At 54.5% G+C, this 21,838-nt stretch overlaps 1 protein-coding gene across 3 annotated transcripts in view; it reads left to right on the forward strand.

Moving 5' to 3' along the window:
• SDK2 (sidekick cell adhesion molecule 2) overlaps nt 1-21,838 on the forward strand; it is a 248,104-nt gene that overhangs the window by 163,687 nt on the left and 62,579 nt on the right. For all 3 annotated transcript variants that reach the window (XM_028521407.2, XM_036033413.1, XM_036033414.1), the window contains 11 exons: nt 726-837; nt 2,513-2,703; nt 2,842-2,925; nt 4,509-4,703; nt 5,763-5,879; nt 7,350-7,517; nt 8,526-8,628; nt 14,470-14,646; nt 15,196-15,332; nt 15,961-16,108; nt 19,968-20,108. In XM_028521407.2, the coding sequence (XP_028377208.2) occupies nt 726-837; nt 2,513-2,703; nt 2,842-2,925; nt 4,509-4,703; nt 5,763-5,879; nt 7,350-7,517; nt 8,526-8,628; nt 14,470-14,646; nt 15,196-15,332; nt 15,961-16,108; nt 19,968-20,108 (1,573 nt within the window). The remainder of the gene's footprint in view (nt 1-725; nt 838-2,512; nt 2,704-2,841; nt 2,926-4,508; nt 4,704-5,762; nt 5,880-7,349; nt 7,518-8,525; nt 8,629-14,469; nt 14,647-15,195; nt 15,333-15,960; nt 16,109-19,967; nt 20,109-21,838) is intronic.

Here is a 21,838-nt window from a genome sequence, read left to right on the forward strand (position 1 = left end):
GCCAGAAGGCTGAAATCAGGGTGTCTGCAGGGCCCAGATCCTTCCCTGCCTCCCCAAGCTTCTGGGGGCTGCCACCAGTCCTTGGCATTCCGTGGCTTACAGAGGCACCCCTCCAGTCTCTGCCTCTGGCTTCCCCTTCCTCCTCCCCTACGTGTCTGCGTGTCTGTGTCTAAATTTCCTTCTCCTTATAAGGACATGTCATATTGGCTCTAAGGCCCACCCTGTGCAGGAGGACCTGATCTCACCTTGGTGACATCTGCAAAGACCCTTTTTCCATTTATAACTGTGGACATGGATTGGGGGCGGGGAGAGGGGTACTATTCAAACTAGTACAAGGAGTTTGTTTTCTGGTGGAAGAGGTAGAAAACGGAGAAGCCAATGAGATAAATGCAGGTGAAGGGAAGGATTTGAGAAGCTAAGAACAGGATGAGAGCATGAGGGGCAGGTGTGTTGGCAGGAGGAGTAGGGATGGCCCTGGGAGGTGTCCCATGGGCCCTCCGTGGACCCCATGCAGAGACCATCAGCAGAGGAAGTGAGGCGAGGGGGTCCCTGGGGTCCCCTCCAGTGTCTGGAGGTTCAGCTCAGGCTGCTTGGGCGGCTGCCCTGTGGCCACCTGTCCCACTATGCAAGGACAACTGTCTCTGTGACATTGGCCTCTAAGGGGGGGCTGGGCAGAGACAGGATTTCCGAGCGCTGTCCCCAGCTAACACCTGACCTCTCCCCAGATGTAGGGGGGCCTGCAGACCCCATCGCTCCAACCATCATCATTCCTCCCAAGAACACCAGCGTGGTGGCCGGGACCTCGGAGGTGACCATGGAGTGTGTAGCCAACGCCAGGTGGGCAGTGCTCCTCCCGCTCCCTGTCACTCTTAACTCCAGGGGCTGCGCCTGACCCGTGGGCTCCGGGGAGACCGGTCGGAATTCAGAAAGGCCCAGGAGTGTCATAGGAAGACCCATGACAGGAGAAACAGTATTTAGCCCAAAGGAAGGATAGCGGGTGGCCAAGCCAGCTACTTTCACAGGGCTATCGGAAACAAGCAGGGCTGGCTCGCTCTCTGTGGCTTGAGAGGAGACGCCAGGCTCCGAGGGGAAGTTCTGGGGCAGCAGGTATCAGCCCAGGATATCGGGGTCGGGGAAGTCCTCTTACTTCCAGCCCTCAGAGGGGCCTGGAGAGGGGCAGGGCCCTCTGCCACAGCTCCTGCCTTGCAGGCAGGCGTGTGCAAGTGGGAGACACCTCCCATGGTGGGCTTTGCAGGAGGGCAGACCTGCCGTCAGGTGCAATTGAGGCCCCTTCCTAGCCATACACACCCCTCACTTTCTCACACAGGAAACAAATAATTTCGCCCTGTGTGGGTGCTATGCTCACCACTTTCCCACACAACCTTTTTCTCCCAACAACAACTTTCCAGCATAGATGTCACTACCCCGAAGCCAGGAGAGAGCAAGCAACCTGCCCAAGGTCGCCCAGGTGGCCGACAGCAGAATTGCAATGCAACAGGCCTCCCCAAGGCCCACACTCACTGCCATGCACTGGGCCTCAGTCTCCTGGGCTGTGAAACGGGAATAATCCGAGCACCTGCCTCACCAGTAAGGTGTGTAGGCGGAGTGCTGAGCCCAGCCTGCCCTGGCACCTCGTAAGTGCTCAGGAAGGATGATGGATATGATGGGTGGCGAGTGAGGCCAGTGACCCTGAAGGAGGTCACCTGCAGCTGGCTCCCAGAGAAAACGTCCCTGTTAGCAGGGTTTATGTTCCTCAGAACCCAAGTTTCCCCTGAGTGTGGGGAAGGCCACCAGGATGAATGGAGCACAGGAAGCAGGTTTGGCAAGGATGCAGACAAGGCCCGAAGGGAGGAGCCTGCCTGATGTCACTTGAGCCATAGTTGCCCCAACTTATTTGGCCACGGAACCCATCTTTCCTGGGACCACTCTGAACACGCTGTGCAACTAACACAGCCCCCCCACCCCCACCCCCACCTTTGGCAGATTGCCCCTTGGGGATCTGCCAGGTGCTAAACAGGAGAGCAGAGCAAACCCAGGCTCAGGGCAGGGGCCTTGGGGTGCCGGGGTCAGTGATGGTGGAAAAAGGCGCAACCCCCACCCCTACCCCATCCAAGGTGGGAGGCCAGTACATCCACCCACCTGCCTTTGTCTCCCCATCTCCAAACTTTGGGACCTTTTCTCACATTCCTCCTGGTCACCCCCCTCACCTTTAACAGTCTGCTGGCCAGCTTCCCTGCTCTCGAGAGCCCCGGCACTGAGTTATTCCCTCAAGACTTAACAGAAATACACAGCCTGTTCTGAGGCTGTATCTGCATTCATGCATTCGCCTGCACCCCAGCCCTGGTGAGCAGGGTTGCTCCATTTTACAGAAGAGGAAACTAAGGCCCAGGGCTCTGAAGAAACTTGCCTGAGGCTTGTACCTAGAACAAACCCAGGCAAACCCCGCACCCCGCCCCGCCCTCGGGCCTCCGGGAGTCCCTGTGGGTGACTGCCTGCCCCCTGCCCCCACCAGGCCGCTGATCAAGCTGCACATCATCTGGAAGAAGGACGGGGTGCTGCTGTCAGGCGGCATCAGCAACTACAACCGCCGGCTCACCATCCCCAACCCCACGGGCAGCGACGCGGGCTTCTACACGTGCGAGGCCGCGCTGCGCAGCAGCAGCGTCCCCTCCGTCATCCGTGGAGCCTACCTGTCTGTGCTGGGTGAGGCGGGGCAGGGCCGCCGGGGGGCCCCCGGGGGCAGGGGCAGTGTGGCGGGGGCCTCCTTCCAAGGGGATCCAAGCAGAGGCGAGATGAGGAGGAGCGCGGCTCTGAGCCCCTCCCCTGCCTTCCTTCCTGCAGAGCCGCCTCAGTTTGTCAAGGAGCCGGAGAGACACATCACAGCGGAGATGGAGAAGGTGGTGGACATTCCCTGTCGGGCCAAAGGTAACCCAGCGGGCGGGCAGCTCGGAGGGCGGTGGCAGGGCAAGGGCCCCCAACCCCTCAGCCTCCCCTGTCTCTATTACGGACTTTTCTGAATTGCGCCCCCTCCCCAGGCAGGCACCCCGAATGAGCAGAGAGCCAGTCTGGCTGCGAGCAGACACCCAGGAAACAAACAGGCCAAATTACCGTAATCTCTGGACTGGGAATCGACCTGCGTTGCCATAACTCGAGGGTTACAAATGAGCCCAAATTACTGTTATTTCAGAATAGGTGACAGACCCAAATTGCCCGTAATTTGAGAGCTGTAGACACTGCCGAATTACCGTGATGTTAAAACTATGAGAATGTGGGTGCCCCCGAGGCTCCGCCCAGTTTCTCGGCTCCCCTCCCCCCAACCCACCATTTCTACTTAACCCCCCTTGTCGGAGCTCCTGGAGGATTTCTGCTCTTCCCACCCGCAACCCTCCTTCCTCCGATTGCAGCTGAGCCCAAACAGAGCCTGAAACGCAGGTGAACTCGGCGCCGTGGCTGGGCATGCTGTAATATTGAGCTGAACGCAGTTCAGGCAGGAGGGAGAGTGGCAGCTCTCCCATGGGGGCGAGGCAGGATTCATTCATTCATCCCACAAGCCTTTTGGTGTCGGCTCCTGCCTTGCCTGAGCCTGTCCTCGGAGCTGGGGAAGACGCCGAAGGGGCCCGAGCCGCCAGACCCCGGCTCGCAGGGAGCTGGCCTTCCGTTCCCGTGCGCGGAGCCGAGAAACCAATAAGCAAATAAAGATGCCTTATTCCATTTCATCTAAAAATGCCACGGGTTGTAAGACGCCCCATTATTTTATGTACCACTAAGAAAGAAAAAAGACCGCCAATTAAATTATGACATCCTGTCGATTGTGAGACGCGTCCTGATCGCAGAGATGTTACAGCGGAAAGAATGTGCGTTATCGGGTGGATGACACGCGGGATTGTAGAATGTCAGGGTGAAACGTGCTGGGGAGGGAAAGTGGCGGGCTCGGGGGGCCTGGAGCCAGGGCGTGGTCTTCTGAGCGGGCATGGGGAGTACTCTGGGGAAATCGAGTTTGAGCAGAGAGGTCCAGAGGGAGAATGGGGAGGGTCGGGGTACCCGTGGGAAGGGTGTGCCAGACGGGGGTGCAGCTTGGGCAAGGCCGAGAGGCAAGGGGAGCCCCTCGGTGCAGACCAGGCAGGAGGGGGCTGCTGAGGGCCCCCGAGGGCCACCTGCATGCTCCTCAACGTGGGGCTCCGTGGCCGAGTGGATCTGAGAAACCGGCCCCTGGCTGGAGGTTCTGGAGTACCCAGGAGGCTCTGCTCAACATTGAGAAAGACACATAGTTTGTCCAATCCAGCATTCCCAAGCTAAACTAACCCCAGGGTATTTAAAATTTTCTTGAAATGCCTACCATATAAGAATTTGAGAACTGGCACTCCGAGAACAGCCTCCCAGCCTCCCAAGGCCACCAGTGCCCATCTGAGAAGGTTCTAGAGCCCAGGTCTCCCAGGGACGCCCTCACAGACTCCCGGCCTCCTTGTATGCACAGGAGGCGGCTGACTGCGGGCCCCCCTCTCCCTCAGGTGTGCCACCGCCCTCCATCACCTGGTACAAGGACGCGGCCGTGGTGGAGGTGGCCAGGCTGAGCCGCTTCCGGCAGCGTGGGGACGGGGGCCTGCAGATCAGCGGGCTGGTGCCTGACGACACGGGCATGTTCCAGTGCTTTGCACGCAACACCGCCGGCGAGGTGCAGACGTCCACCTACCTGGCCGTCACCAGTAAGTCCTTTCCTGCCTTTCTCCTAAGTGCTTCCTACCCAGGACTGAGCTCTGCTCCAAGCCAGCGGCCTCTTGAGAACAGAGACAGGATCCCAGAGGACTGTCCCTCAGGCAGTCGCCAGGGTGGCACAAACCACTTATGCCCGCTGCCCCCGCAGCCCACACCCAGTGCTGGAGGAGGCCCTGGTCCCTACCTGTCCTCTTGGTGATGTGTTCCCGAGACCACGTTCCCTGGCTCTTTGGGAGATGCTCAGGTGTTTCCACTGTCCCAGTTCCCTCCCCAGCAGGCTGTCAAGAGCCCGTCCCAGCCAAGCCAACCTGCTCGCTTCTCCAAAGAGGAGAACCAGCACTTTATCCTCAGCTCCCCAACTTGCAAATCCCATCCCCCCGGGAGTCTCTTTGTGGGTGACAGTAGTAGCCCTGCCCACTTAATGGAGCTGCCTCAGCCCTCAGATGACATCGCAAGTGGCCACGCGGAAGCTCTGTGCAAATGCCACATCCTGCTGGGCCCCTCCCACAGAGGGGAGCTAGGGCCGCTCCATAGGTGCGATGGGTGGGGCAGCTTCTGGTGAGCTGGTCTGTGTGTAAGCCCTGCACCCACACACGCCTGGCTGGTGGCTCCTTGAGGGAAGGGAGACAAAAAAACAACAACTCTGTGTTGACACCTGAGGGGCCGCAGGGCACCCCGGCGAGGCGCCTCCAGGGCAGGGCCGCTCAGGAAGCGGGTGATATTCTCCCATTGGCCATTGCTGTTCCTGCTTAAGAAACCAGAACCCCGAAGTCATGTTCACTGAGGGATGGAGGGTGTTCTTGGGAGTCCTCAGATTCCCTGACATGGAGGCTTGAGAATCGAGGCCGGGCGGGAACTGGTGTCACCTGGGTCCCTCCACAGGGCGGGTGACATGGGGAGCCCTCAGGGAATCTCGTCAAGGCACCTGCGTCCTTCCCCACTGGGGGCCCACCCGGCCAGAGCAGCAGAGGCAGGCGAGAACCTGGCCCTCTGGCCCTGGCGGCTCCTCCCAGGGTGCAGCTAAGAGACCCCACTGTCTCCACCCGCAGGCATCGCCCCCAACATCACCAGGGGCCCCCTGGACAGCACGGTGATCGACGGCATGTCAGTGGTGCTGGCTTGTGAGACATCGGGCGCCCCCCGGCCGGCCATCACGTGGCAGAAGGGTAGGTGAGGCCGAGCCACTGTGGCGGCCACAGGACAGTCCAGGGCAGGCTCCCACACACAGGTGTGAGGGTTGCACCCTGCACAACTCAAGGGGGCACCTGTCACACACAGTGAGCACCACCTGCCACCCTGCCAGGCTCAAGGTGCAGCTCTGCGTCTTCTGAGACCTGTGACCTTGGCTGAGGCGTCTCCTCACTCTGAACCTCAGGGCGCCCATCTGTAGACAGGACAGCGTGCTTCAGGATGGCAGGGTAGACGGAAGTGCATGTGAAAGGCCCGCACAGTGCCTAGGAAGGGGCACGGCCTAACGAACAGCCCCTGTCTGCTGGTTAATATTACGAGGGTGGTTGGTGCAGGTGGGAGGGCCCCAGACACCTGAGCCAGCAAAGCGCAGCCGTCTACCTGAGCCCACCCACCTGTGTGCCTTCTCTCCCCTCTGTGTCCCACACTCGCCTGCACAACTCCCCCCAGGTACACACACACAGACACATGTATACACACACACAGTCGGTCCCTCAAGCCTCTGTTCAGATGAACCTTCTCACCTAGCCCGCATGCCCCAGGCCCTCCCCACGACCCCTCCCTGCTCTATTTCCCCACCTTCTAATCAACAAGATAACTGATTTTGTATATTGCCCATCTCCCTACAAAGGCAGGAGTTGCAGTTTTGCCCACTGCTGTCTCCCCAGGGCTTACAACAGAGTCTGGCACATAGTAGGTGCTCAATAAATATTTGTGGCATGAATGTCAGCACATCCTGGTGTGTGCCTAGACACACCCACTTACCATGCTCACTAGTTCGGTGAGCCTGCACAGGTGTGCAAACAGACACGCTCGCCCGCAGGCTCACACCTGCAGAGCTCCCTCGTACATGCAGGTGGGGTTTTCTGTAAAACAGAGACTGTTACAAAAACCCGCACTCAGGCTCTCTCACACATAGCACGTCCCCTCTCTGTCTCTCTCCATCTGTCCCTCTCTCTCCAGGCGCCAGGCCTCCCTAGGTCCCACTGCACAGGGAGGTCTGTCCTGGCCACAGCTGTCCCCTGTCCCTCTCCGTCCCACCCCCACTCCTTGCTGCTCCCACCCCTCACTTCCTTCCACCCCCTGAAGGTGACCCTCCAGAAGCATCCTCTACAGGATGCCCGTCACCACCTTGTCAGAGCCGTCTGCCCCTCCCCCCACAGCCCAGGTGCCCGCTGCAGCAGGAGATGGTCGCTGGCCATCTCTGGCGAAGGGCAGACAGTGTGGTGGGTGGGAGACATCAGGAGACCTGGGGTCCAGGCTGCCCGCTCTGTGATCAGGTGCCCTTGCACCTGCCCCCAGTCGGAAACCTCAGCGCCCACCGCAGCCTGGTCACCTCCCCCATCCCAGCACTCCCAGCATTTCTGACCTGGTAGCCTGCCTGCCACCACCCACCCCAGAGCAGGAGGGGCTACAGCCTGAGCCCACCCACTGCGTGCTGCCCACAGGGGAGCGCATCCTGGCCAGCGGCTCTGTCCAGCTGCCTCGCTTCACGCTCCTGGAGTCGGGCAGCCTGCTTGTCAGCCCCACGCACATCTCTGATGCCGGGACCTACACCTGTTTGGCGACCAACTCTCGGGGGGTCGACGAAGCCTCGGCCGACCTGGTCGTGTGGGGTGAGTATGCAGAGCGGGAGCCTATTACACCTGTCTGTGTGAGAGCGTGCCAGGCACACCCGATCCCCCCACAGAACGCACACTCATGCCACCAGCACCTCCACATCCCCATGTCTGTCCAGCCAAGGAGCTTCTCACAAGAGGGACTTGGACAAATTAATTCGGAGGAGAGGGACCAGGAAGACCAAGGTTCCGTGGCTGATGCCATGTGATCGAGGGGACTCCTGCCGTGCTTGGCCAAGTGGATCGAACGCAGAGGTGACCATGGACAGCTGTCTTCATATACTTGAGGCCAGAAATCAGCACTTGAGGCTGGTTGTTACAGCAATTTGTAACAACCAGATAGTAAGTATTTAGGCTTGTGGGCCAGAGAGTTGCAACTCCTCAACCAACTCCTCGGTTTCATCAAGAAAGCAGCTGCAGACAATACTGATCATCAGGCGTGGCTGCCTTCCCATACCAGCGTGCTCGCCCAGCCAGCCCCCCGGCAGACTTGACCCCCACACTGTCCTTTGCTGACCCCTGCTTTAAGGAAATGTCTCGAGTCCTTTCCAGCTCTCTGACTGCACCTGCTGGGTCCCGCCCCCGAGACAGACATACATGTGGGCCTCCTGTCTAGGCTGGGGGCGGTGGCCCACTGCTGAGCAATGCATTAGACCAGGGACCAGGTGAGCCCCTTTTACCTCTGCTGAACCACCGGTGTGCCGGGAATACAACCCTAGTCCTCCTCAGGTTTCCGGTTTTTGAGCCCTCAAGTGGGTGTAGGGGAGCAAAATGAAATGAGCCCCCACTATGAACGTGGCTCCCAGGAATGCAGGTATCATGGAAACATGTTCCTTTTTATGTGTTGGGATGTTCACTGTGGCCTACCTGTTCACCTGCTGGTCTGCCCCCCTCCACCCACAAGGGCAGCCGCACAGGCTGGTCATGTGCAGACACCTCCCCCTCGCCCGTTAGTCTGGACCCCAACAGCCCTGCTCACCTCGCTGACGCCCTGCTGTCTTTCAGCCCGGACCCGCATCACCAAGCCTCCCCAGGACCAGAGCGTCATCAAGGGCACGCAGGCCTCCATGGTGTGTGGCGTGGCCCACGACCCCCGAGTGACCATCAGGTACTCCCTCTGCTGTGGCCCCAGGGAGGCAAAGGGGAAGGGCGGCTATAGGGGTAGCTGGTGTCTAGAGGGGGTGTCTGCACCAAGGGGCTAAGTATAGCCCAGGGGGCCCAGGAACATCCTTAGGGGGACGATTCACAGAGCTGGTGCTGAGCTGGGGTGCACATCCCACTGAGCAAACACCTTGGACGGAGCAGGCCTGAATCAAACAGGGCGGTGTCAGAGGGGAGAGGGAAAGGGAGGGCGTGTGGGCTGCTCTCGGGCGGGGTGGTGGCGGGCAGGCTCCCAGCCTTTGAAGTGCCCGGGATGCAGGAGGAAGGAAAAGGGGAGAAAGAGGCGTTGGGAGCTACTGGCTCCCCCCGACCCTCTGCTCACTAAGGCGACAGCAGAGAGGTCTCGGTGAACAGGTGCAGGAGAAGGGATAGGGCCTGGGCAGGAGGGCGGGGGAGCAGCCCTCAGAGCAACACCGTGAGGGGAAAGGGCCCACACCGAGGCCGTCCCCACCATCCACCAGGGGAGCTGGGACCTCAGCAACAAGCTGTGGAACCCGCTGAAGAGGCCCCCTGGGATGGGGAGCCCAAGACAGGAACAGCCAAGAAAGGCTAGAAAGGCAGGGCTCTCCAAAGCTTGGGCTGAGGACACCTGGGGAACTAAAACCAGGAGAAAATTGTCCTTTTAGGCTCTCCTTTGAGCCCCAGTATGCTACATAAAAATTTTAACTGCTTCCTTAGAAGTAAATTTTCCCTCCACGTTGCTTATGAATTTTATGGGCAATACCACTGACAAACAAGGGGCCTGGACTTTGGGAGGGGCCTGGCAGATGCCACTCGGAGCCAGGGGCCCTCCACACCAGACAACTGCGTCCTGGGGCGCCATCTGGTGGCCGCTGGGTATGTGACAGTCTACTGCCACACCACAGGGACCCTGGAAGCCACTGTTGCAGGAGGGGTACTAGACGTTTAGGCCAACACCCATTTGTTCTCAGAGAATCCATGTCGGGCCCCAGTTGGAAAAGCGCCTCACTTAACATTCAACATTGACCCTTTAGGACCGTCACCATGTGCTGCCCGAACAAATGCAAAAAGGAGTCTTGAAACTACATAGATGTGGTTAGAACATTGTCAACAGATCACCCAGAATGTGCTTATTCCCGCGTTTATTAGATTTCTGTCTTAGAAACTAATATACCAGCTCTAGGAACATCCTCCAAGAGAACCCACACCCCCACACACACACAGAATACTGCTGTGGGTCTCAGACCTGTAATAAATAGTAGCTATAATTTTTGCACCCATTAATTGAAAAATTTTATGCCAAGAAGCTATAGTAATTCAGTAACACTAAAACAAATTGGTTTTTTTATTTATAAAAATGTTATCTACTAAAATTTGGAAGCTGCTTGCACATTTTATTTGTTCTGTACACAGTTCTTTATGAACAAAGGGATTTGGGGACCTGTTACAATATACACACAGACTGTGCTCTGGACCCCAGTGACCTACAGGTCACTGCTCCAGTGCACGAGAGGGGGCCTCGCCTTAGAATGGAATCACCCATCTAGGACAGTCTTTTCTAGGTGGGAGGAGAGAAGAGAATTGGTCCCGCATACTCCCAAAATTAGATGTGGCCATGGCCACTCCCACCCCCCCCACCCCCCTGCCACACACACAAGCCCTATCTTCCCGGGATGTGGGTAGGGGGCTTTTTGGCTGCCCTCCACCCTCTGAGGTGAGCCTTGGGGGCGGCGGGCTAGGCTGTAGACTTCAGTATCTTTCTTAAAAGTCCCAAGGTGATTCGAATACGTAGCTGGGATTGAAAACTCTGTCCTAGACACACTGGGGTTCCCTGAGTGGACAGGCCAACGGGACCTGAACAGCCAGGTCAGACGAACCTGCTGGTTTCTCGTTCCTGCACCGTGCATCCCCAGACACAGCGGGGCCCAGGGCGGCGGCCAGCAGGCGGAGGCTTACCGCGGGGAAGCTGTGGGACGGCTCTAGATCCGGGCTGCATCTGGGCAGTGTGCTTCCGGCCACTGTTAGTATTAGTCAACATTTTATTGGTGTTTTCCTTGTTATACAGCTAATGGAAAACAGCAAGTGCAGATAAGCCAAAAGAAATGGAGAAGGTGAGAAAGAGTAAGAAAAGTACATTCCCTCAATTGGAGATCGTAATGTTTCAATGTTTAGAAGCCATTTTATAAAACCAGAAACACAGTGTTTATTTACTAATGTGCTTTTTCCCTTAAGAACCTGTTGTGAATCTCTTCTTCATCAATAAATATTTCTATGTAAACTCAATTATACGGTTATTTAGCCATCCATTTTATGGATGCTGTGTAATTGATGTTACCAATTCCCCAATGCTGGGTTCTGGGCTATTTCTAAATCTTACTAATATTAACAAATATCATTATGAATGTCCTTGCACCAAAATATTTGTGCATGTCTTTGACTTCCTGAGGACTGTCTGGTACCATTTCAAGCTGAGGGGATGCCTGAGAGCCACTCGTCCGAAATGTTTTACCCGAAGAGAAATGGACCAGCGGGGTTTTTTAACACTCCATTATGGAAATGTCCAAACATGCCCCAAAGTACAGGGAGACGTACCCTCGACCCTCATCTGCCCATCCCTTGGCCTCCCAATTATCAGCACTTTGCTCATTTTGTTTCATCTGTCTCCCCACGCACATTTTTTATGACTACAATATTTTAAAATCAAACCTCAACATGGAATTTCACCCTTAAGTAGGTCAACGTGCATTTCTTACCAAAATGGACTTTTCATTAAACATGACCACCCCGCACCCCCCATCACACCTAACAGAATAAACAACAGCTCCTTGAGGCCTGTGAATACCAGCCTGCGCCCCAGTCGCCCTGATGGGAGCAAGGGTGTCTCCGCAGTTGTGGGTCCAGCAGTTGTCGGTCCAACATGGTGGCCAGACAGTGTGTGCGCGTTGCATGTGGTTGTGTGTCCTCCTTACTCTGCACAGCCGCCTCGCCCCTTCTGTGTCTTTGTGTTTGTTTCATTTTCACGCAGTTGACTTGTTGGAGAAACCAAGTTCTTCTATATGACGGAGGTCTACAGACTTTTTTTCTGGCAAATTATTTTTTTTATTGTTGTTCATGCAAACATTTTTTGTAAAGGACCAGAGAATAAATATTTTACTCTTTGAGGTTCATTGTCATGACTACTCTATGTAATTACAGATTATTTTGGAAATGTTTTACCCTAAGTTCAATGCAGACATATTCATGAACATTATGGAAACAAGTGGGTCTGTCTGTGTTCCAACAAAACTTTGTTTATACGAGCAGACCGCGGGGCCGTACGTTGCCGGCCCCTGCTGTAGACCGGCCTGCCTTCTGGATTTGGCTAGCTGCTTTTTCAGTGTGTGGTTCACCTGATCTCCTATCCTTTATCTTCCTAATTACCAGTAACTGCCCACTCGATTCCAGTTGAGTTGTTTTGCCACAAACACACATCACAGGTGGAGATGTACCCTCCCTACAGCACCACATCTTGGGACCAAGAATGTCTGCTTGCCACGGGTTGTTTCTTAAGCAGAATTTACTCTCTGCAACTCGATGTGCTTTTAAGCAAAATTCTACCCATCCCATCAACACCAGCAAGGATGATTCTTTTCCAGAGATGAATTGAAGGTGATTGCTTTGGGCAACGTGTAAATATGTATAAAAAGCCTGAACAATTTACTCAATGGTTGCACTGCTGAGAACCTATCCTTGAGGAAATGACCTAGAATGTGTGTAAATACCTTCCTGCAAGGATGTTCGTTACAGCATTAACTATGATGTCAGAAAACCAGGAGCTAAACTGGACCCCAGCTTTACAGGATCAATTATAGAGCATCCGTACTGGAAGCCGCCGACAGAAACCCTGGGGTGGAAATGCCTCGTTAACAAGTTTGCGATATTCTGTTGGGTGGAGAAGGCAATGGGTGGATGGATATATTGAAGTAAGAAACGTCCAACCCTGTGGAGAATTCTTATGAGTTTAGTTGAGTCGAATTGACAATTGCTGGGAAGCAAAGTCTCAATGGATTGAGAAAATGCTCTGGAGATGTGCAGTTTTGCAGCTTATTTTATACATTAGAATCAAAGGAGGAAGTTTAAGGAAGGTTACATGAAATCCACTGGTGGTAGATTAAAGGGGTACGAGGAAGCAAAGTGGGGAAACCTCTGGGATTGGGTAAGGAGTGGAACAAAGGGACACAGACGTCTTTTACATCGGTGGGTGGGGGTGATGAACAATGGACACATCGGGCACAGAGAGGCGTCTGGCATAGAGAGGCGGTGCGCAGCGGGCCGGAAGGGAATGAGGGGTCTGCGGTCTCCCCCTCTGGTGTGCTGGCTGTGCCCTGAGCATCTGGGAAAGAAGACCGCTCTGGCATGTCAAAGGTGTATGTCATCTTAGATGCAAAAAGATGGCAGGCTGGCTCACTGAAGGTAGAGATCGACCTCTGTCAGGGGAGCTGCAGGCCTGGGACGTGACTCCTCGCCACGACCTGCTCTTCGTCAGGAGTGCTTCTGTTCAGACCATCCTGTGTGGTTAGTCTCCGTCCCTGAGTGTGTGAGGCCGCCTGCCAGCAGGCTGGCCCCGAGCTCCTCAGGTGTGCATGGGACCTCTTTTCCATCTGCAGGTAGATCGCTGAGTATTGCTTGTGTAAAACTATGCTGTATCCGGAAAGCTACACAATAATGGCTAACCTATTCTAAATATTTGGTGTGAACCCTCACAGTTCCTACCGCAGCCCTATGAGGTGGGCGGTGTTATTTTCCTCATATGAGGGATGAGGAAACTGAGGTACAGCACGGTTAATACACATACCCAGGACCATAGTGCTGGTGAGTGGCTTAGCAGGGCTGAGTCCAGAGCAGAGCACCAGCCCATGGGGGAGGTGAGAAGGGTCTACAAGGTGTAGACACAAACCTTAATCATGGCCTCCTGTTATGGGAAAACTTTTCAGTTCTCCTTTTTCCTTTGCTGTTATCTGTACTTGCTACTTTTCTGATTTTTTTAAACTTAGGTTAAAAAGATCACAGCATCGTTCTCTTTAGCATTCTTACCTTCTCTTAACCCAGAGAGTTCTAGGACCTTGTGGCTCGGGCCCACCACCCTGTCACTCTAAGAGCAGGTGATGGGTTATTTGCAAAGCACCTCAGTCCCCACCCCATTCCCTCCCCGGGCACTGGGCACCCTGATCAACTCTGGAAGGTGGGGGGACCTGGCACCCACGTGTGTTAAGGGCAACGAGGGTCGTATTTCCTGCAGAACAATTCCACAGATGTTTCTTATTGTCAGACATGGGCTCGTGTGCAATTCCTCAAGTCCCCCTTTGTACGGACTGACAGGAGCTAAAGAGATTTTTTGGACACGAAAGTCATTTTGTCACAGTGATGCATCGATCTAATGATTCACCTCATAAAACTAATTCCAGAATGTAGTCTATGCAGAAACTTGCATTCTTCTTCCAACTGTAATCTTTTAACCTTTGGGGAAGAATGCCTTTCTGCCAGATCTTTTGTGCTGGCTGCCGGGCAATGGCTTCCGGCTAACAGCATGAAGGCTCCGACCTAGAACTGAACTGAAGGTGTGAATGAGCAGGAAAGACTTACTGTGTTAACTCTCCCCAGACACGCACCCACCCCCGCAGGGATGATGGGCAGCAGGCTGCCGTCCGGCTTCCCCAGTGCCCTGGCCAAGACTGGCCCCTACCCACCCTCACAACTCTCTCCTGCAGAGCAGCCCGGGCCCAGTGCACCCCCGAGAGCACTCATCCTTCCCTACCTCTCTTTACTTTTCGGTTCTTTGTACTCTCAGGTACGTCTGGGAGAAGGACGGGGCCACCCTGGGCACAGAGAGCAACCCCCGAGTCCGCCTGGACAAAAATGGCTCCCTGCACATCTCACAGACATGGTCGGGGGACATCGGCACGTACACCTGCCGGGTGCTGTCAGCCGGGGGCAACGACTCGCGCAGCGCGCACCTGCGTGTCAGGTAAGGGCCACCTGCCCAGGCCCTGGCAAGCGGGTGCAGGCAGCAATGAGAAGCCACGTTTTGGCAGGCCACCAGGGGACCTGGGAGCACATGCCTTCTCTCACGACACGCCCAAGCATCCTTCCAGGTCAGGGCCCCTGCAAGAGCAGGGGAGTCTGGGTGTGGCTTTGGACAGGTGGGCCCCAGTGCCAGAGAGAAGGATCTGCAAGTAGATGGCCCAAAGGGCAAGTTTTTTGGGTTTTAAATTTTTTTAAAGACTTTATTTATTTATTCTTTAGATAGGGGAAGGGAGGGAGAGAAACATCAACGTGTGGTTGCCTCTTGCATACCCCCAACTGGGAACCTGGCCTGCACAAACCAGGCATGTGCCCTGACTGGGAATTGAACCAGCGCCTCTTTGATTCACAGGCCTGTGCTCAATCCACTGAGCCACACCAGCCAGGGCCCCAAAGGGCAAGTTTCATGGCTGAGCACAAGGTGTGCTGGAAGTTCAATCCCAGTCCTGTCTCTAGACCTCACCTGTGGCCCCACCACCTGTCTCTCCTCCAGGCAACTGCCTCACGCCCCCGAGCGCCCAGTGGCAAAGCTCAGCACCTCAGAGAGGCGGGCCATCAACCTGACGTGGGCCAAGCCCTTCGACGGCAACAGCCCCCTGATCCGCTATGTCCTGGAGATGTCGGAGAACAGTAAGGCTCAGATCCACCAAGGCCGGTGGGGTGGGGCCAGGCATACTCGGGGGTGGGGGGATGCTCTGGCCAGCTGGATCCTAGCGCCCCATTTCCTACTGCCCTGCCTCGGAGCAGCCCCCTCCCTCTGGAAACCTCAGCATCCGCAGCTGTCAGAGGATGAATCTGCCCCCTGGGGTCACTGTAACAACTGAACAAGACACCCAGGAGGTGCAGCACTCGGGCCGCCACGCCAGCAGCCTCTAGACGGTGGCGATTCTTTTCCTTTTTATCCTCCAAGTCCCCAGGCTGTGAACTCTGAAATTAGCAGGCAACGTTTGAACGGCGTTTTAAATACAGTTTACATAGAGCTCATCGATTTGAAGGGGGAAGAAAAAGATGGAGAGGACCAATGCTTCTCAGTTCCTGTGAGCTCTGCTGCCCCCCGGCACCCTCCATACCTACCCCCCCCACACACACACACACACAGGCTAAGGGGACCTAAAACGTGATGTGACCGGGCTCTACTGGACCAAGGGGATGGCCTGTGCTAGCCACAAATGAGGCTGGGGCCAGGCCGGCTGAGAACCAGGGGTAAGAAGCATGGTCCCCAAGATGCCCACCTCTCCTCCGCCCTCCATCCGTGTAGATGCCCCCTGGACCGTGCTCCTAACCAGTGTGGACCCTGAGGCTACCTCAGTGATGGTCAAGGGCTTGGTCCCCGCTCGCTCCTACCAGTTCCGCCTCTGTGCCGTCAACGACGTGGGGAAAGGACAATTCAGCAAAGACACGGAGAGGTGAGAGAGAGGTCTCAGTGTCTCTGGCGGAGGGAGGGGCTGAGAGGGGTTGCCTGTTGCCAAAACCAACGTGGCAGAGTGGGGCCAGGCTGCCCAGCAGGGCCTGGCTGGTTGTCTCGGAGCTCCCCAGGCCTCAGGCTCTGCGTCTGCAGGATGGGGGAACAGCACTCCCTCCTGCCTCACAGGCATGTGGTGAGGATGAAATGAGGCTTTAGCAGGGAGAGAAGCAGAGAGAAGTGCTGGGAGCAGGCTAGGAGCTCAAGCACTGGCCAAATTTAGCTGTCCCACCAGCTGCGAGCTAGGCGAGTTCAAAGACTCGCGTCCTCTGCCTGGCACGCCCTCAGGCTGCCAGAGGGAGGTGGGGTCTGCTCGGATCCCCGTGGCCAGCGCCTTGCATGATGCCAGCCCTATTAGGCTTTCCACACAGCTTTCTTAAAACGATGGGAATTGAATAAAACAGCAGGTCATCCATTTTAAAACATCACACAAGCCAAACCCACTTATGCAGGAGGCGCATTCTAGCCACCTCCACCCCGAGGAGCGGCCACCTCTAATGAGAATGAGACGTCAGGAGGTCAGAACGACAGCAACAGAAATCGCATGTGCCAAAGCCATGTGCTTTGCTCTGTACTTTCTATGTTTGGTTTTATTTTTTTTTCAGATTTATTGAGATATAATTGACATACACCATTGTATAAGTTTAAGGTGTACAGCCTGTTGATCTGATACGCTCATATGCTGCAAAATGACACCACCCATAGTTAGCTAACACCTCCTTCCCATGACCCTTTCTTTGTATGGTGAGAACACTTCATATCCACTGTCTGAGCAACTTTCGAGCATATAATACAGTATTATTCGCTGCATTCCCCACGCTGCCCATTAGATGCCCAGAACTTGCTAGTCCTACAACTGGAAGTTCGCACCCCCTGACTGATGTCTCCCCACTCACCCCCTTCCCCGGCCCTTGCTAACCACCAGTCTGTTCTCTGTTTCTCTGAATTCTGCTTTTTTAGATTCCACGTGTGTGTGTGCCGCATCTTTATTCATTCATTCTTTGATGGACACTTAGGTTGTTTCCATGTCTTGGCTGTTGTGAATAATGTTTCAATGAATACGGGGGTGCAGATATCTCTTCAAGATTCTGTTTTCATTTCCTTTGGATGGATATATACCCAGAAGTGAGGTGGCGGGCTCATATGGTAGTTCTATTTTTAATGTTCTGAAGAAACTCCATACTGTTTTTCATAGTCACTGAATCAATTTACATTCCCACCAACAGTGCACAAGGGTTCCCTTTTCTCTACATCCTCGCCCACAGTATCTCTTGTCTTTTTGATGATAGTCATTTTAACATGTGTGAAGCAACATCTCATGGAGGTTTTGATTTGCATTTTCTGATAATTGGTCATGCTGAGCCCCTTTTCACATACCTACTGACCGTCTGCATGTCTTCTTATTCAGTTATTCTGCCCATTTCCCATTTTTTAATTGTGGGTTTTCGTTGTTGTTGTTGTTGCCGCCGCTGCTGCTGTGTTTTTGGCTATTCAGTTGTGTGAGCTCAGTATATATTTTGGATATTAACCCCTTATCTGATACAGGGTTTGCAATACTTTGTCTCATCCCATAGGCGGCCTTTTCCATGTCATCGTCGGTCCCCTTTGCTGTGCAGAAGCTTTCTAGTTCGATATCCTCGCTCTTGTTATTTTTGCTCTTGTTGCCTGTGCTTTGCTGTCACATGCAGGGAGCCGCTGCCAAAACCAGTGTCAGGGAGACTTCTCCCTGTGTTTTCTCCTAGGGCTTCTGTGGTTGCCGGTGCTATATTTAGTCTTTAACCCATTTCAAGTTCATTTTTGTGAGTGGTGTAAGACAGGGGTCCACTTTCTCTCTTGAATGTGCTTATTCAGTTTTCCCACCACTAGTTATTGAAGAGACAATACTTTCCCCACTGAGAAGAATTGATATTGTTAAAAATGTCCGTAAGAAAGCATCTATGAGTTCAATGCAATCTCCATCAAAATTCTGATGGGATTTTTCACAGAAACAGGAGAAAAACCCTAAAGTGTATATGGAGCCCCCAAAGATCCCCAAGAGCCAAAGCAATCCTGAGAAAGAACAACGCTGGATGGAGGCGCCGCGCTTCCTGGTTTCACACTCTACCGCAAAGCCAGAGTGGTCGAAACGGGGACGATGTGGGCAGGAACACGGGCACACAGACCCCTGGAGAAGAACCGAGAGCCCAGAAGCAAACCTTGTTTGTTGTTAAACGAATACTTGACCAGGGAGACAGGTGCTGTTAGGTGTGCACGCAGACCTCTGGCTTCCCTTGGTCGTTGTGGTTTTGCCGCAGTTCCAACAAGCTGTCTCTGGGACCACCAGGGGGGTGCCCCAGGGGCCGAGACACTCCCGCCGGAGAGAAGAGTGGCAGATAACAGCCTAGCTTGGAGAGCAGTTACAGGAGAACTACTCGTTCACTGTTTGCTGAGCACCTAGTATGCGCTACTGACCGTGTTGGACCACTAGGATGGTGCAGGAGACAACACAGATATGGCCCCAGTCCTGCAGAGCTACAGAATCCCAATAAGAAAAGGGGGGGGGGGGATAAAAATAAAACTCACAGACGCAGACAACAGTGTGGTGATTACCAGAGGGAAGGGTGGGGGAGGTAGACGAGGGTAAAGGGGGGATCGATGGTGATGGAAGGAGACTTGACTTTGGGTGGTAAACACCCAATACAATATATAGGTGATCTATTATAGAACTCTCTACCTGAAACCTATATAATTTTATTAACCAATGTCACCCCAATAAATTCAATAATCAAGTAGTAACGATATGCAAAGTGTTAAATAGGGATAAAAGTTAATAGCGTATGGTCTCTACTTCCCCTTCCAATCTGGAGGAGGTAGCCATGAAAACAATTAGCCTGGACAAACAGAATAAGATACTACCTATTAGACTGGAAGAAAGGAGGGGGAGAAAAGGCCTCCACGTGCAGGGAAAGCCACCCCATGACTTCTCCAGTTCCTCGGGCCCCACCGATCCGTCTTCCTAACGAATCCGCTCACAAGTGGCCCTGAGCCACCAAGGAGGAGGTGCGGCCGCCCTCACTGCAGGCTTCCCTGTGCAGCATGTTCTGGAAAGCTGTCCATCAGGAAGCAGAATCACAAAAACATGAAAAAGGGAAAGCCATCCATCAAAAATAATTAACTTTTGTTTTTAACGGATGCATGTCAGTTATGGGAAAAGCACACCGAGGTGGAACACAGCGTCCCCTGGCAGTGCCCGAGAAAGAGGCGCAAGCGCTCAGCTTCTGGAAGCGGGCGGATGGCTGGCTGTCACCCACACATCAGGTCACCCCCACCCGCCCCAGCCTGCCTCAGCTCGGGGGAGGGGGCGTAAAGGAAGCCCAGTGAAGAACGCCACCAGCTGGCAACTGGGAAGCGAGGATTCAACACTCCTGCTTCTAAAACACTTGAATCTTCGTGATGGGTGTTAGCCCGTCAGCTGCTTCTTCGACAAGTGGGAAACCGAGGCCCACGTCCCTCGACTACACAGAAAATACGTGCCTCTGGGTGCTTGACCTTGTTTTCAGAAGAGACTTACATGTACACTGCGTCATCTGTGCCCCAACCAGCCTTATAAAGCAGGCACAGGGGCCTCATTGTATTTCTTGAACAGATAAAGCAACACGCTCAGAGAGGGTCGGCGACTTGCCCGAAAGTACACAGCAGCTGTGCAGTCCCCCAGAAACACAGCAGGGCAGGGTTCAGCCTCCTCGCATCCCATCAAACTCCTGTGTTTGCCCTCGGAACTAAGAGTGGAAAAACCCGCCCACCCTGGGCGTTTTCCTCTCCAGGGTCTCCCTTCCCGAAGAGCCCCCGACTGCCCCACCGCAGAATGTCATCGCCAGCGGCCGGACTAACCAGTCCATTATGATCCAGTGGCAGCCGCCTCCTGAGAACCACCAGAACGGCCTCCTCAAGGGCTACATCATCAGGTAAGGGTTCACCGGAGGGGAGGTACGGGGAGACAGGAGAACAGCCTGGGGTGGACAACAGGTGAGGGAGTGTCAGGAGTGGATGGGAAAAATAGAGCAAATGCATGGGTCCTTCTCCATCCAACAAGGATCCGGCAACAAGAAATGCCTACCCTGTGGTAGAAAAGATTGAGGTTAGACATCTAGAAGAACTTCCGACCATGAGAGCCTTGGAAACCAAGGGGAACAGTTAAGAGACCAGATATAATATAATCCCCTAAAGGCTGGGGGCTGGGCAAGGCTGACACCAGGGCTGCTGCACAGAAATGGGACTGCAGACAGGCAGTTAACTATCGGGAGGGCAGCCGCCTGGGAGCCGAGAGTAGCCCATGTCAGGCCAGGTTTCCCTGGGGACGGACCACGAATGGACCACCCGCTGGGCCGAGAACTGGTCACAAAGTGGAAGTCCTCTCTTAGGCCCTTACCGCACAACGAAGCCCAAGTCTATAGACTTTCATGTTTACGTTTGACTGAGGGTGCTTTGCTGGTAACCTTAAAGCGAGGTGTCCAGCGTCACTAAAAGTCAGCATTCACCAGTTAACATCAGCCTGCTCTTGGAAGTGGCGGAGAACGCCCGTCAGCACTCCGAGTTCTGGCTGGCGGCGAAGCGCCGGGCAAGCTCGCCTGTCTCTTTCCTGCACGTGGACCCTCTCAGGATTAGAACTCCCAAAATTTGGAAGAGGCTTTTGTTGGTTTGGCTGCTCCATTAGCAGTTCATTTTGGGGTGGGTTTCTGGTGAACCTGAAGGGCCGTGGTCCTCACTGGGGGTCCCTGGACCAGCAGCAGCAGCAGCACTTTGAGACTATGATAGAAATGCACATTCTCAGGCCCCACCCCTGATCAGAATGAGAAACTTGGGGGGAGTCCCAGTGATCTGTGTTTTAACAAGTCCTCCAAGTGTGTTTAAGGCCCACCAAGGCTTTGAGGACCCCCACTACAGGGTAAAGGACCACATTAAAATCACTGGGGGGTGGGCACTAGTTTTCCAGTCCTTAGACTGTAAGGTAAGTATGCATTGTGAGCTCCCTGGCCTCCCACAGTTGCCTGTGTAGACTTCACTTCTTCATTGCCATGTGTTCTCTGTGCCAGTGGCAGGTGGAAATGGCTAGAGTAGGCAGCCTCAGGTTCTTTTCTCTCTACCCAAGTGCGTGGTCATCCAGAGGGAGAGCCCTGACTGGTGTGCCTCAGTTGGTTGGAGCATCGTCCCATACGCTGAAGAGTCTCAGGTTGGATTCCGGGTCAGGGCACGTGCCTGGCTTGCAGGCTCAGTCCCCCACTGGGGTGCAGGCCAGAGGCAAATGATGGATGTTTCTCTCTCTCCCCCTCTCCCCCTTCCCCTCTCTAAAATCAATAAGCACATCCTTAGTCGAGGATGAAAAAAGAGAGAGAGAGCGCCACTCGGCTACTGTATTGGAGGGAGAAAGAACATGAACCCAACCTTTGGAGATAGCTGTCCCATCAGTGACCCCTCAAAGCTGACCCCTCCTCCCCCATCAAGAGAGGACAGCCAGCCCAGGCACATTCCCAAGGCCTGTGTTATCCAGTCAGGTAGCCACTGGTCACCTGTGGCTGTTTAAATTAATTAAAAATAAGTAAAATTCCTCTGTGGCACTAGTCACATTTCAAGCACTCAGCAGCCACTGGCACTGGCGGCTGCCGTATAGGACAGTGTGGATATGGAACATCCCCTC

Source organism: Phyllostomus discolor, chromosome 8 (genome assembly GCF_004126475.2).
Source record: "Phyllostomus discolor isolate MPI-MPIP mPhyDis1 chromosome 8, mPhyDis1.pri.v3, whole genome shotgun sequence".
Taxonomy (NCBI): domain Eukaryota; kingdom Metazoa; phylum Chordata; class Mammalia; order Chiroptera; family Phyllostomidae; genus Phyllostomus; species Phyllostomus discolor.